The sequence below is a fragment of the Myotis daubentonii genome, chromosome 2, assembly GCF_963259705.1.
Source record: "Myotis daubentonii chromosome 2, mMyoDau2.1, whole genome shotgun sequence".
Lineage (NCBI taxonomy): Eukaryota > Metazoa > Chordata > Mammalia > Chiroptera > Vespertilionidae > Myotis > Myotis daubentonii.
In genome coordinates, this window is record NC_081841.1 from 105,267,666 (window position 1) to 105,281,267 (window position 13,602).

At 47.3% G+C, this 13,602-nt stretch overlaps 1 protein-coding gene across 1 annotated transcript in view; it reads left to right on the top strand.

The window, feature by feature from the left end:
• The first annotated feature begins 9,724 nt into the window (after nt 1-9,724).
• Nucleotides 9,725-13,602, top strand: part of ALOX5AP (arachidonate 5-lipoxygenase activating protein) — a 35,430-nt gene continuing 31,552 nt past the window's right edge. The window contains exon 1 of the mRNA XM_059684091.1: nt 9,725-9,944. Coding sequence (XP_059540074.1) covers nt 9,875-9,944 — 70 coding nt within the window. The 5' untranslated portion in view covers nt 9,725-9,874. The remainder of the gene's footprint in view (nt 9,945-13,602) is intronic.

Sequence of the window (13,602 nt, forward strand, 5' to 3'; positions counted from 1 at the left end):
AGTGGGTGAACACAGCAGTGAAAGTGAATGTTCCTTTTGCCCAGAGGAAAAAAATGGCCCTAAGCACAAATCTGCAATAACTCCTGGAGAGTAGCCAATGGTTTAGGCAGATAGTCAGGAACTTGGAAGGGATCTAATTGGAAACTGGTGGCAAGAAGGTCTGGGAAAGAGGAATATGGATTGATTTCTCTGCATGCACAGAAAATGTGAGAATTTGTGTCCCATGTGAATGCTTAGAAAAGCAACTGAGGCAGAGGAAGGAGGAGCTTAATAGTCAGGCCGACAAGATGATCCCTTTTGGTGGCATCTGTTAGCTACGCTGGTTCTTACCCAATGGGCTTACGAATACAGTGGCCAAGGGGGTAGGGTTATGTATTGACACAGCAACATGGATTTCCACTCATCAAGGCTAATTGGCTAATTGGCTCTAGCTACTGCTGAGTGCTCTACCTATCATGCATGAAAATCTGCATCAATATGGTGCCATTCCCTGTGTTAGAGCTGGTGAATAGCAAGCCATCTGGTTTAGGGTGATTCTAATGTACCACTCCCATCAGGGCAGGGACATTGCTTTGTCTTCACCAGAATAAACACTTGCTCTGGAAAATGACTTGCCTTCCCTGACTATAGAGCTTCTGCAAACCCACCATCTCTGGACTTAATCCCATTGTCCTGGAATTCTATCCAGCATTGCTTCTGATCAAGGAAGCAATTTTATAGCAAGGAAAATCTAGCAATAGACTCATGATCATGGCCTTCATTGGCCTTGCAATGAAGCAGTTGGCCTGATTAGAACTCTGGAATGGACTTTTAAAGGCTCACTTATAACACCAGCAAGGTGGCAACACCTCGTAGGGCTGTGGTTATATCCTTCAAGATGCAGTATGTGCTCAAATCAGCCAGGACTCTGGGGTCCAGGAATCACTGGGTGAAAATGAGAGTGGATTTCTCACTATCACTCCTGATGTTCCAGTAGTGATTATGCTTCTCATCTCTGCCACTTTTAGCTCTAGTCTAGCAACCTTATTTCCTATGGGAACAATGCTTCCATCAGAGAACACAACGATGGTTCCATTAAACCGGAAGCTGAGTTTACTGTCTCCTCATGCCAGAGAACCAACCGGCAAAGAAGGAGGTTCCTTTCTCTGCTTGGGTGATTGTTCCTGATTATAAAAGGGACACTAGACTGCTACTATGCATTGGGGTGAGGAGTTTGTGCTCCCAGGTCCTGTGATTCCTGTCAATGGGAAACAGCAATAATTCAATACCTACAGAACTGATAATGGTCTGCCTCTTCAGGAATATAGATTTCAGTCACCTCTTCATGAAAGGAAGCTGACCAGCTGAGGTACTTGCTGAGAGAAACTGTGGTATGGATAGTAGAAGGTAATTACAAATATTAGTCAACAGCCAGCAATTGGCTAAAGAAATGAGGACTGTACTAGAGTTGAATATTTCTTCTTTATCTTGATCTGAATATAACTGTGTATCTACACTAATAAAAGAGAAAAATGGTAATTGGCGTACGACGATACCCTTTTCATTGGCTAATCAGGGCTATATGCAAATTAACTGCCAACTAAGATTGGCAGTTAACTGCCAACAAGATGGCGGTTAATTTGCATATGTAGGCACAATGCAGGGAGGTGAAAGGGAAAGCAGGAAGAAGCCCCCTGCCACAGTGATTGGAAACCCAGGGGGGAGCTAAGAGCTGGGGGGCAGGGCAAAGGCGGCCCTAGGGCCGCCTTTGCCCTGCCCCCCAGCCATGATAGGAGAATCAGGCGCCTTTGCCGCCCTGGCCAGTGATAGCAGGAAGTAGGGGTGGAGCCAGCGATGGGAGCTGGGCACGGTCGAAGCTGGCAGTCCCGGGAGCTAGGGGTCCCTTGCCTGGGCCTAAAGCAGAGCCCACGATCGCGGGGCCGCTGCAGCTGCGGGTCCCCGCTGCCCGGGCCGGACGCCTAGGCCAGAGGTGTTAGGCCTGGGCAGGGGCAGAGCCTGCAACTGTGGGGAGCTGGGGGTCCCCTGCCCAGGCCTGACACCTCTGCCAGAGGCCTCAGGCCTGGTCAAAGGGCCGATCCGGTGATTGGTGATCGGAGGGTGATGAGGGTCAACTCCTCTGGCCAAGGCATCAGGCCTGGGCGGGGGGCTGAGCCGGGGATTGGGGGGATATGATGGTCCCCTTGCCCAGGCCTGAAACCTGGGTCAGAGGCGTCAGGCTTGGGCGGGGGGTGGAGCAAGCGATCAGAGGGAGATGGGGGTCCCCTGCCCAGGCATGATTCCCGGGCCAGAGGCCTCAGGCCTGGGCGGGGGCCAGAGCCAGTGATCGGGGGGAGATGGGGGTCCCCTGTCCAAGCCTGACACCTCTGGCGGAGGCGTCAGGCCTGGGCAAGGGGCCGATCAGGCGATTGGAGGGTGATGGGGGTCTACGCCTCTGGCTGAGGCATCAGGCCTAGGCAAGGGGCAGAGCTAGCAATCGGAGGGGGCTGGGGGCAGAACCAGTGATGGGGGGAAATGAGGGTCCCCTGCCCAGGCCTGACACCTCTGTCAGAGGCGTCAGGCCTGGGCAAGGGGCCTATCCTGTGATTGGAGGGTGATGGGGGTCAACGCCTGAGGGCTCCCAGTATGTGAGAGGGGGCAGGCTGGGCTGAGGGACACTCCCCCACACACACACCCAGTGCACGAGTTTCGTGCACTGGGCCCCTAGTATATTAATAATTTTCTATTTCTCCATTCAATTCCCTACTGTATAACATAATATGTGTTAATAGTAGTTAACCTTATATCTCAGCATTTATGTTGCCAGCTATCAACAGGGAACTATGGCTCAGAAGCAGAAAGAATGTCACCTTAAGATGAATAAAGAGATTTATATCATTTTGCAGGGGAGAGGATTAGTGCGTTTTTATTTTTATGAGAAAGTTTCATTATGTTTGATAGAAGCATGATTTTGCCATTGTCTTTTTTAGAAGTTAACTTCTGTTTGGCTTAAAGGGGTGTATATGGCTGCCGAATCGACAAAGGGTGGACTGCAGTAGGTAATGTATTGTGTCCACTTGCTTAGGCTGGAGCCATGCTCTCCTAAGTTCACTTCCCTGCATAGTTCTGGGTTAGTGTGTGCCACAGGGGGCCTTTCTATGAGGCCAGGAAGGTGGGAGTGAAATGGCAGCCATCTGTGTCTGCTGAGCAGGGCAGGCAGGGCATATAACTCTGTTGCACGTACATGGCTGCTTACTGCTGGCTCTCCTGGTGGGCTAAGCCCTCAGCTCTCCCAGCCTCTGCTGTTAACTCCTTCAGCTTCTCTGACTGCTCTGTGGTGAGGCCACCAGGTTTTTTTGCAGAAAGCCCTGGTCATTGAGGTTTGGCCTTAAAATCAGTGAGTGACAAACATGGGCTCCAACCTGTCTTCATGGTTTCCTCACATTTTAGTCTCAGCTCATTCTTATAGGTTCAGGTTTTCCCTTGCTTTCCCCACTCCCTGTCCCTCTTCCCTTCCTGATGGTCTGCCCTTTGGAGTTTAGGCTTCAGTACCAGTTGCAGAAACAGCAATTAGGATTGACCTGTGTATTCCAAAAAGACATGTTGAAGTTTTAACACCTGTTCCTCAGAATGTGACCTTATTTGTAAATGGGACAATTGCAAATGTAATTCAGTAAGAAAAGTCATCCTGTGGTAGGGTGGACTCCTAATCCAATATGACTCTTGTCCTGTAAGGAGATGGCCATGTGAAGACAGAGGCATGAAATGTGAATACACGTGACCATGGAGACAGAGCTGGAAGTGGTGCAGCTGCAGCTAAGGAACACCAGTCAGTGACTGTTTGCCACCAGCAGGAGTTGGACCAGGCAGGCTTCAGCAGCAACGTGGCCCTGCTGACACCTTGATCTCAGACCTTCATTCTCCAGAACTGTGAGACAATCAGTTTCAGTTGTTTTAAGGCACTCGTTTGCGGTCCTTTGTTACAGCTGTCCTAGAAAACAAATACAACACAGAGACTACTGGTATTTAACCAGCTCCCATAGTGGGTCATCACTATTACAAGTTTTATATACATATAATCAATCACTTAGTGGTTCTGCTTCTCTGTTCAAACCCTGACTGATATAGGATATACATTTTCATTTCTTTTGGAAAAAATGCCTAAGAGAGGAATTGCTAGTCAAGTGTGTATTAAGCTTGAGAAACTGCCAAAGTTCTTTTAAGTATTTTTATTTATATTTTGCCATCTTTACACTGTCACCGGCAACGAGAGAGTTTCACCCGATGTTCATCCTTGCTGACCATGTTCAGAGGAGTACAGGAGGCTCTCACTGTTGTTTAATTTGCATTCCCTGCTGACTAAGGTTGGTGAGCATATTTTTATGCACTTGTTGGTCATTTTATATCTTTGTGAAATGTTTGTTTAAATCATTTACCGATTTTAAAAATGGGGTTATCTTCTTATCATGACTGGAAATAAGTTCTTTATATATTCTGGATAGAGGTCCTTTGTCAGATTTATGTATTACAAATATTTTCTCCCTGTCTGTGGCTTGCCTTTGTATTTTCTTAATGGTGACTTTTGAAGTGCAGAAGTTTTAAATTTTGATGAAGTCTAATTTATTCTTTTTTTCTTTACAAACTTTTTGTGCCTTATTTAAAAAATCCTTGCCTTCCTCACAGTCACAAAGTCTTCTTCCTGTTTTCTTCTAGAACCTTGGTAGTTTTGGCTTTTATGTTTATGTTTAAGACTCAATTCCGGTTATGTCTTGTGTGATTTCGGGTAGGGTCAAGGCCCCTCCACCCTGATATGAATCCAGTTATTCAAACACTTTCTGTTGAAAAACCTTGCTTTCCTCATTCAATTACTTTGTCAAAAATCAGCTGAGCATATATGAGCATCACGATTTTTAATTTTATCAGAACTAAATGTCCCCAGGGCAGGCTGTGCCCATCGATGACCACTTCTCCTTGGACAGTCTGTAAGGCAGATCAAGCTGATATGTGGGCAAAGGAGCCTGTGTCCAACCTCTGTTGTGCTCAGCACACAGCATGATGTTTTCTGCACTTCTGGGTTACTTGGTTTATTTTTCCGCAAACTCATAATAATACACTGTGCTATGAATCTCTGTTAGAAGAGGGAAGAGGCTTTCTGCATACTATTGTGGTTTCTTGCAGTCTGTATGACTGTCTGTGGACCTCTGCTTATATTTTCTTATTATCAACTTCTAGCTTGAGATTCTAGGGAATGAAGGTCTTATCTGTAAATGTTATTTAGATTTGTAAAGCACCTAACTCAGGATTCTTAGCATGCGTGGAATTTAATCTACAGCTTTGAGGTTACAGCAAATTCACCTTCTCTCAGTTTCCTCATTTATATAATGACACGAGGCCTCATCTCTATTTAGTTCAATTCGGTTCTGCCATGGCTATTCATGTAAAGAAAGCCCATCTGACTGTGGCCAGGGAAGGAGACTGACACTCAACAGGCTGATTTGGTTCTCTTGGAGACTATTAACGTGTGACATCTGGAGCAGACCATGGCCTGGCATTTGTTCATAAAACTTACCTTTCAGATCAATATTGGTCTGAATAGTCTTTCGATTGACTGAAATTAAAAGAGCTGCTTTGTAACTATCTATGATTTGTGCCTGTAGACCTGGGCTATATATCTCTATGTCCAGTCTAGTGTTGACACCTCAACCTGGGAGAATTCTGTCCCCTCCCTCACTCCCAACGTTATGTGCAGGAGAAATTCTTGTCCTAGTGAACACTGAGGACAACAGTGAATGGAGAGTGAAGAGATGTCATGAAGTGGCAACATGCACTGGAGGTGAGATGGAAGATGTGTGGATGTTGTTGCCTGACAACCCAGCGAAGTGGCCCCATGTTGCCATGGTGATGGAGGTGTGCTTTGGCTAAGTGCATGAGCAGCTCCCATGTTTCAAATAGCCGCTCTTAGTGCCACTGCCTTTTCTGAATTGCTGCCCCCTGAGTTCTGCTTGGCCCCAGCTGTCCAGATCTCTGCTGACAAATGGTTGTCCTTCACAGAGAAATCACTAAGAGCACTCTAATTAATGCATGTGCTAATTATTCTCCCGCATGCCCAGCACATTTGTCTAACTGGCCTGTCACACTAGATAAGTGCAGTGTATGCGCCAGCACTGAGGGCCCTGGAACAAGGGTCTCGGAGGAGAAGGGCTCTGGGCCTTGAAGCTGTGGGATGGTTCTTGTTAAATTACCTTTACTGATGGTCAGGTGTCTGGGGATTAAGTTATTTTCTGTGAAATGTATATGTTTTCCTTTCTTTTCTTTTACCAAAAAATTTCTCTTTAGCGGCTTAGGAACCATCGCTCAATTCATGAGCCCCTGAGGGGGCTGACTGCCCAGCACAGGCTCAGAAGGACCAGAGAGACCCCAGGTCAGAAAACTGTCCCGGCAGCAGTGTTCAGGGGGTTAAAACCCAGACTTTGAAACTAGGCAAGCCTGGGTTTGAGTCCCAGTTCTGCTCCTTACTGTATGTGTGTCCGTGGGCGTGCGGCCTAACCTGTCTGAGCCTCAGTTTCATCTTTTGGGCAATGGGAGGAATAATTTGTACCCAGAGGGTTGTGTTGAAGAGCAAATGCACAAGTGGGGTCCCCAGGACTCAGCAGTGTCCCTAGGACTCAGAAGTGTCCCCAGGACTCAGCAGCTCAGAGCTCCGGGTCCCAGGCTTGGTCTGGTTTGGTCCTGCCTGCAGAGGGCTGGCTGTTTGGCTGGAGACCCTCTTGTTAGGGACCCAGGACCCAGTGCAGGCCCAGTGTTCCCCTCCCCTGCTTCCTGAGTTCTTGCCTTTTTTTTTTCTGTCTCATCAGCTTTCTATTAAGATGAATGTCATTTCCAGAGGCGTCACCTCTGATAAGTGCTCCTCTGCACTGCAGCCAGAATCCTAATGTGTGCACTGGAATTGAAAGGCCAACTTGGCTAACTATTCAAATGCTCTTCTCAGGGAAGTAAGCTCACCCCACAACGCGTGCTGTCCACTCTGGCAGGTGACTCCAGGGAGCCCAGGTGGGGATGTCCCACCACAGGAGGGGGCACAGCTACTCACCTCCTGCCAGATGCTGTTACCAGGTGCTAAAGCGGAAATTGCTTGGCACCCCTCCCCTCCCCTTTGTGGAGCTCCTGGGGGCTTGGGAAACAAGCAGGAGGCTTCCCTTTCCTGGTTCCCTGAGTTTCACAGAGCTGGCAGGGTTTCCAATGGTATCTGGGCAGACTATGTAGGATTCTGGTGATGTTTTCCATGTACCTGCAGAGCATGGCATAAATGCACACACCATGCACATAAACACTTGGCAGGGGAGAGACTAGGGTGAGCCTTAAAGACACCAGCCTGTAGGACAGAGAAACTTCTTTAAAAACTTGACATGTTAATATCTATATCTATATCTATATCTATATCTATATCTATATCTATATCTATATCTATATCATCTAGATCTAGGTCTAGATCTATATAAAACCCTAATATGCAAATAGACCAAGTGGCGGAACAACTGAACAACTGGTTGCTATGACATACGCTGACCACCAGGGGGTGTGTGCAGAGCAAGGCAGGTGTTGGCCACAACGGGCTGGTGGAGCAGGTGAGCCGGAGCACCAGACCAAGGTGAGGAGGCGGTTGCTGTCATTGGGGTGAGCCTCTGGTAGTTACTGAAAATTCTTTGCTCCTGTGCACCACAGTCCCACCAGGTGTTTGCACCTCCTGCTGGCACCGGCCCTGCTTGCACCTGCAGCCGGTGCCTGGTGCCAGTCCCAATTGCCCTTGAGGGCTTCTCTACCTCCCCCTGCTCCTGAGGGGGTGATCAGGGCAGCAGCTGCAAGTGAGGCTGGTACCATCAGCACGTGGGAGCGGTGGTGGCAGAAGCAGGCAGGGCTGCTGGTAGACAGGGGACCAGGAGCCGTTGGTGGAGAGGCCAGGCAGGGGCGTGGAGGATGGGCTGAGACCCACCCCTGTGCCCACTTTAGCCTCATGGCCCACAGGTCCTTTCAAGGTGCACAAATTTGTGCACTGGGCCCCTAGTGGGATTATAAGTAGTGTACAGTCATAGCATGATAGAGGATGCACCCAGGACCCCCCCCCCCAACCCCCTAATCTCTGTTTAGGGAATGATCTCCCTCAACCATATGACAAGTATGGAAACTACCATCTGGTTGTCCTAGGAATGGTTATCTAACTACCAGGGCGGATGAGATGGTTCTAAAACTTAGATGAGTGAAATCAGTCCTTTATAGGTGACAGAAGTTATAAGATGTAAAACTCCACAGTTACAGGTGGACATATTTTCCTCTGTGTGGAGAAAACCGGTCTGTAGAGAGAAAAAGGCTGACAATCTAAAGAAAGTTGAGAGAGACTGAGAGAGAGCACCTCATGAGAGAGAGAGAATTCCTTGGCTCCAAGGCCCAATCACATCTGGACTCTTCAACTTTTGGTTATTCAGGTCCTTGGATTCTTTGAGCCAATAAATTTCCTTTTTTGACCAAGTTAGTTTAAGCTACAATTCTATAGTTTGCAATCAAAGTAATTTTAAGGGGACTGGTCTTCACTTTGAATGCATTACCACTGAATTATGATGACTGCTTGCAGACTAACACTTCATGGGCATCAAAACTCCTTGTCTACTGGGACTTAAGTGTCCCGGAGACTTACCCAACTCACATACAAATGGGATGTTAAGGAGAACACAAAAATCTTTCTAGTGCTGAGGCACTCAGAGGGTGCTCAAGTCATGACCAGCCTGACTGCCCTTGCAGCCGGCCTCCGTGCACCTCGTACTCAGGCCGAGCTGGCCTCTGCTGCTGTCCACAGAGGGTGTGTGATTATCGCCCCATGCTAGCCTCTTCCACACCAAGAGGCAGATCCCTGCTGCCACCAAATATATTGGCCAACATTCTCTTTCCAAGTGAGATTTTGCTAAAAGCTCCTCTTAGTCACTGCTAAAGAGTTGAGTCTGGGATGAAGGTTGCAGGAATCTTGCATTTTCTCTTACAACTTCCAAGGGTTTGCCATTTACCAGGGAAAGCTATCCTGTAAGCTGCCAGGTGACCACCTGCCCCACCCAGCAGGTCTACGCTCACACCTTCTCTGTATGCTTATCAATATGTTGAGAAGACTCCAGGGAAGGTGTCTCCACAATTACCTCATGGGAGCCAGTTGCAGTGTTTAATAACACTTCCTGTTTGGAATTTTTCCTTAGGGGTCATCAGCAACCCTATTTCTGCCCATTGTCTCAATTCTTTGATTGAGTTTTAATTCTCTTGCTGCTTTCAGATGCCCCTCCTCCTCCTCATCCATCCATCCATCCATCCATCCATCCATCCATCCACTCATCCATTCATCCACCCATCCATCCATTCATCCATCCATCCATCCATCCATCCATCCATCCATCCATCCATCATTCCTTCCATTTATCCAGGCCTTATTACCTGACTGCCACTGTGGACACTGCCATGTGTTAAGTATTCCTTTCCCCTACTAGGAATTCAAGAAAAGAAAGGCAGTACTCAGGACACAGATCATTTTGGTGCTCTATAAATAAAAAGTTTCATTTTTTTACCTTCCTGATTCTTTCTCTAGCCCTGCTTCTTCTGGCAGGTCACACTAAGCCAGGGCATTTTGGTGGCTGGGGAGAAGGAGGAGGAGGAGGAGGGGGAGGAGGAAATGGAGGGAGAAGAAAAGGAGGAGGAGGAGGAGGGAAAGAGGAAGAAGGGAAGGAGAAAGCAGCACTGTGTATTGTGCTGGGACCTTCAGAAATTCTAATGATGAAAGACAGAGTGCAGGCTCTCACTTCCCCTTCCTGGACAGTGCAGACGTGGGTGGCACAGAGCAGTCCTCGCTGGTGAGCCTGAAGTAAACATGGATCAAGAAACCGTGGGCAATATTGTCCTGTTGGTCATCGTCACACTCATTAGCGTGGTCCAGAACGGTAAGAGAAGCCTCTCACTTGGGCGGGAAAACAAGGGGAAATTTTATTTGTTAGCTGTATGAAAGTCAGGCTTACACAATACTCAAGTTCTCTCTGTACTTTCGTTTTATCTATGTTTTTTTCTTTTCTATTTGAATGTATAGAGGTGTGTGTGTTTCCATATAGATTGGGCGTTTTGTTTGTCTTGTTCTTTTTTTCACTTTAGTAGTGCTGACTAACCAGGCTTGCAGTACCAGGGCAGCCACCTGGAGGCTTTTCAAAGACCCTCACGGAAGGGCCTGCAATCAGCATTTTCATTATTATTAGTTAGTGGGGCCAGAGAGGAGGGCAAGAAGCCTAGAAAGGGAAGATGAGACATATATTCACTCAGACACTGGGCTTTATTCTGTGCAGCTGGGCTGACTTCAGTACATCTGAGGTTACTGTCAAGTGTAGGCTAAAAAAAAAAAGTGAATTTTGGGGTTTGTGAAAGGGAAATAACCTTATCATTATTTTTTCTTTTGAAGAAACATATCTTTTGTAATGCTTCCCCCCCTCTAGCAACATATATTTTTTGAAGCATTTCCCATATGCATTATATACTTACATAAAAAGAGAGAGGGGGAGAACATTCTTTTTTGTTTGGGGCTGCACATCCATTAACCTTGATAACAGTTTTAAAAAGCCAAACAGGATACCCAGACCCGACAACGGTAGGACTATGTAGGACTCTCTCCTTAAGGTTCTGAGTTAGGACTGCATCAGACTCTGTTTATAAGTATCTCCAGTGGCTTTGTATTTTGCAATTTAGTAAGATAGAAAAAAGGAGAGTACTATAAGGACAGCTCTATAACTTAATGGTAATGAATGTTCACACACCACCACACTTTGGAAATTTGAGTATTTCATCAATTTTGGATATTCTGATTTTTTTTTTTCCAATTTGAATGTGGACAGAGACTGGTGGTTAAACCTTCTGAGCACAGAGCAAGGCTCAGAAGCACACTCTGAGAAGGTTTCCTGTATGGGACAGCACGTTGCAGCTTTCTGACCCAAATGTTTTCCTACAAAATCACACACAGTAGAGTTGCAACTCCAGAGGGAACAACTGGACTGTTTTGGCTGCCATTTCCTCAAGTCACCGCTGTTTCATGGGGGCACCATTTTGTCAATGAGCTCTCTCAGTTTGTCAATGGGCAAAGGGTTCATTCATCCCTGTGCACCCCACCAGGGACCCTGCCCTGTGCCAGACAGTGCTCTGGTTCCCTGAGCAGACAGCTCTAGTTCCTGCCCCCAGGGAGGGAAAGCGCAGTGGGAGCGGATGAGGTCAGCAGGAAGCTCTCTGGGATGCAGCAGTGCCGGTGGTAGGCAGGCAGTGCTGGGTCAGCTCTGTGCAGGCTCTTCCCCCAGCCCTTCCCCATGGAACCATCAACACAGCTGAGGAGTGTCCTGGCCAGGGAGCCAAAGCCTTCTCACCGCCTGCAAAGAGGACTGAGCTTAGCCCGGAGGATGGCCTTCACTCTGAGCTGCTCCCTCTCAGTTCAGACCTGGTGAGGCAGGGAGCTGAGGGAGTTGTTGTGGTGTCTCCTGTAGTAAAGAACAGTCTCTTCATCTCTCCTAAGGGAGATGCACCAGGCCCTGGCCCTGGCCTGTTGAGTGGGTGCTGAGTTTCTCTCTAATGGCATAGTGCACCCTGAGCAGAGATGGTGAGATTTTAATTATTTTCGGAAGATGAGATTAAGAAGTTCTTTGGCACAAAGTGGGAGGAGGGATTATAGATGACCCAATGTCTAAGCCTTAACCATAATCTACAGTCCATTTAAGCTACATAACGATAGAACACTGTGGTGTCCCAGAGCCCCACTGATGAGTGGGATGGAGGCTTCCTGGTGGGGGAGATACAAATATGGACAAGCACAGAGCTACTGTCTTGGGCTGGAGACTTTTTCATGCTGGGCAGACCCCACATGGCCCCCCACCTCAGTCTCTGTCCCTCCCCTGTTCCCCTGTGATCCTCAGCAACTTGGGAGCAAAGTGACCTTGTACAGTGCTGTTCCACCTCGTGTTTGGGGAAAGGACAAACTAAAGCCACAGAAAGAGCCCTTGTCACCACCTGGGTGTCTCAGGACAAGCGTGCACCTTTGTGAGGCACAGGCATGAGGCCTTTTTGTTTGTAACTGTTAAACATGCCGTGTAGGAGAACAAGAAAAATTCCAATGACTTAGAAGACAGCATCTCTGCTTGTTTTCTCTGTGAGTTTCTAGGCAAACACAAAAGTCCAAATGTATGTCACAGAGCCTCTCTTTGCAATTCTAATCAACCTCCATGTAGCAGCCATAGATCTACCTTACAGGATTTGGAAAATATGCAAAAACTGTGCTTCCCCCTTGCCCGCAAAACATTATTCCAAACCCTTCCTGTTTGTTTTAAGAAATATTTACATGCTGTGGCGAGGCACTGCACACTTTGTCTTTGTCCCAGGACAAGTCCCTGTTTGTCCATGCTGGTGTGTGGGGCTCTGTGCCTTGCTACACAGTGTGAGCTCATATTCTGGAGAGACCAGGGTGCGGCCACCTGGAGGAACTTCCTCCTCTGCCTCTCAAACGTCCTTTAGTCATCAAGATCTTTGAACATGTGGCCCTCTTCCAGCTTGATCCAGCAGAACACAGACATGGACATGCAGAAAAGTCTGAAATATATCATTCTAAGAAAGCGAGGCCAGAATTACCAGCGCCTACTTTCCTAGGGAGGATAGAGAGAGGCATTTTCTATGAAAAGCATCCAGTGAACCTTCAATTTCTCCCGCCCAAGTGCCAGCAGCTTTGACATGGAGCAAAGGTGGGCACAGATTTAGAGGAGAGGGTGAGCCTAACTGGTGACGACAGGGAAAAGATTTTCTCCAGCAGGAGAGCTGTTCCCTTAGTCCTGCTGGCGGCAGGGAAGGTGGTAGGAGTTGACATCATCCTCTCTCCTCTAAGAGTGACAACCTCCTCAATCAAGTCTCTTCTTACTTTGAAGCCAAGAAGGGTCATAAGGGTTTGTGAGAATTGTGATTGGAGGGGAATAGAGCTGGTAGGAACTACCTATCTTTCAATGCCTTCCCTGCTACTCCCACCCAAATGCACACACTCACATAGTGAGTCTCATGAGCCTCTGTATCAGAAGACCTCACAACTCAACCTGGGCTCTAGCAACAGGATTAGGGACTCAGGAAGTTCCCCAGTACAGAAATCTTCACACATCCTCAACAGCTCCCCCTGGAATACTGCCAAATGGAGAGTTTCCATCCACTGAGCGTGCCCTGCCCATTATTAGGGGTAGTGAGACTTTGCTCTGTGTCAAGCTCAGTCCTTTGTGCTGATTATTATATTATCTCATTTAATCCTTGCATCCTATGAAATATATACTATTAGTATTCCTATTTTACAAATAAGCAAAGTGGGGCTTAGAGAGGGTAGACCATTGGTTGGAGGTCCTAGAGTCAGTAGTGGTGAAGCTAGGATTCAAACTTCCTCCAGAGTGTAGACAATTACACCATGTATATTGCCTCAAATTCATTTACTCAAGAAATCACTACCCAGGAAGTGCTTTTTAATTTTTTTATTTATTGATTGATTTGAGAGAGAGAGGAAGGAAGAGAGAGAGAGAGAGAGAGAGAGAGAGAGAGAGAGATTTGTTG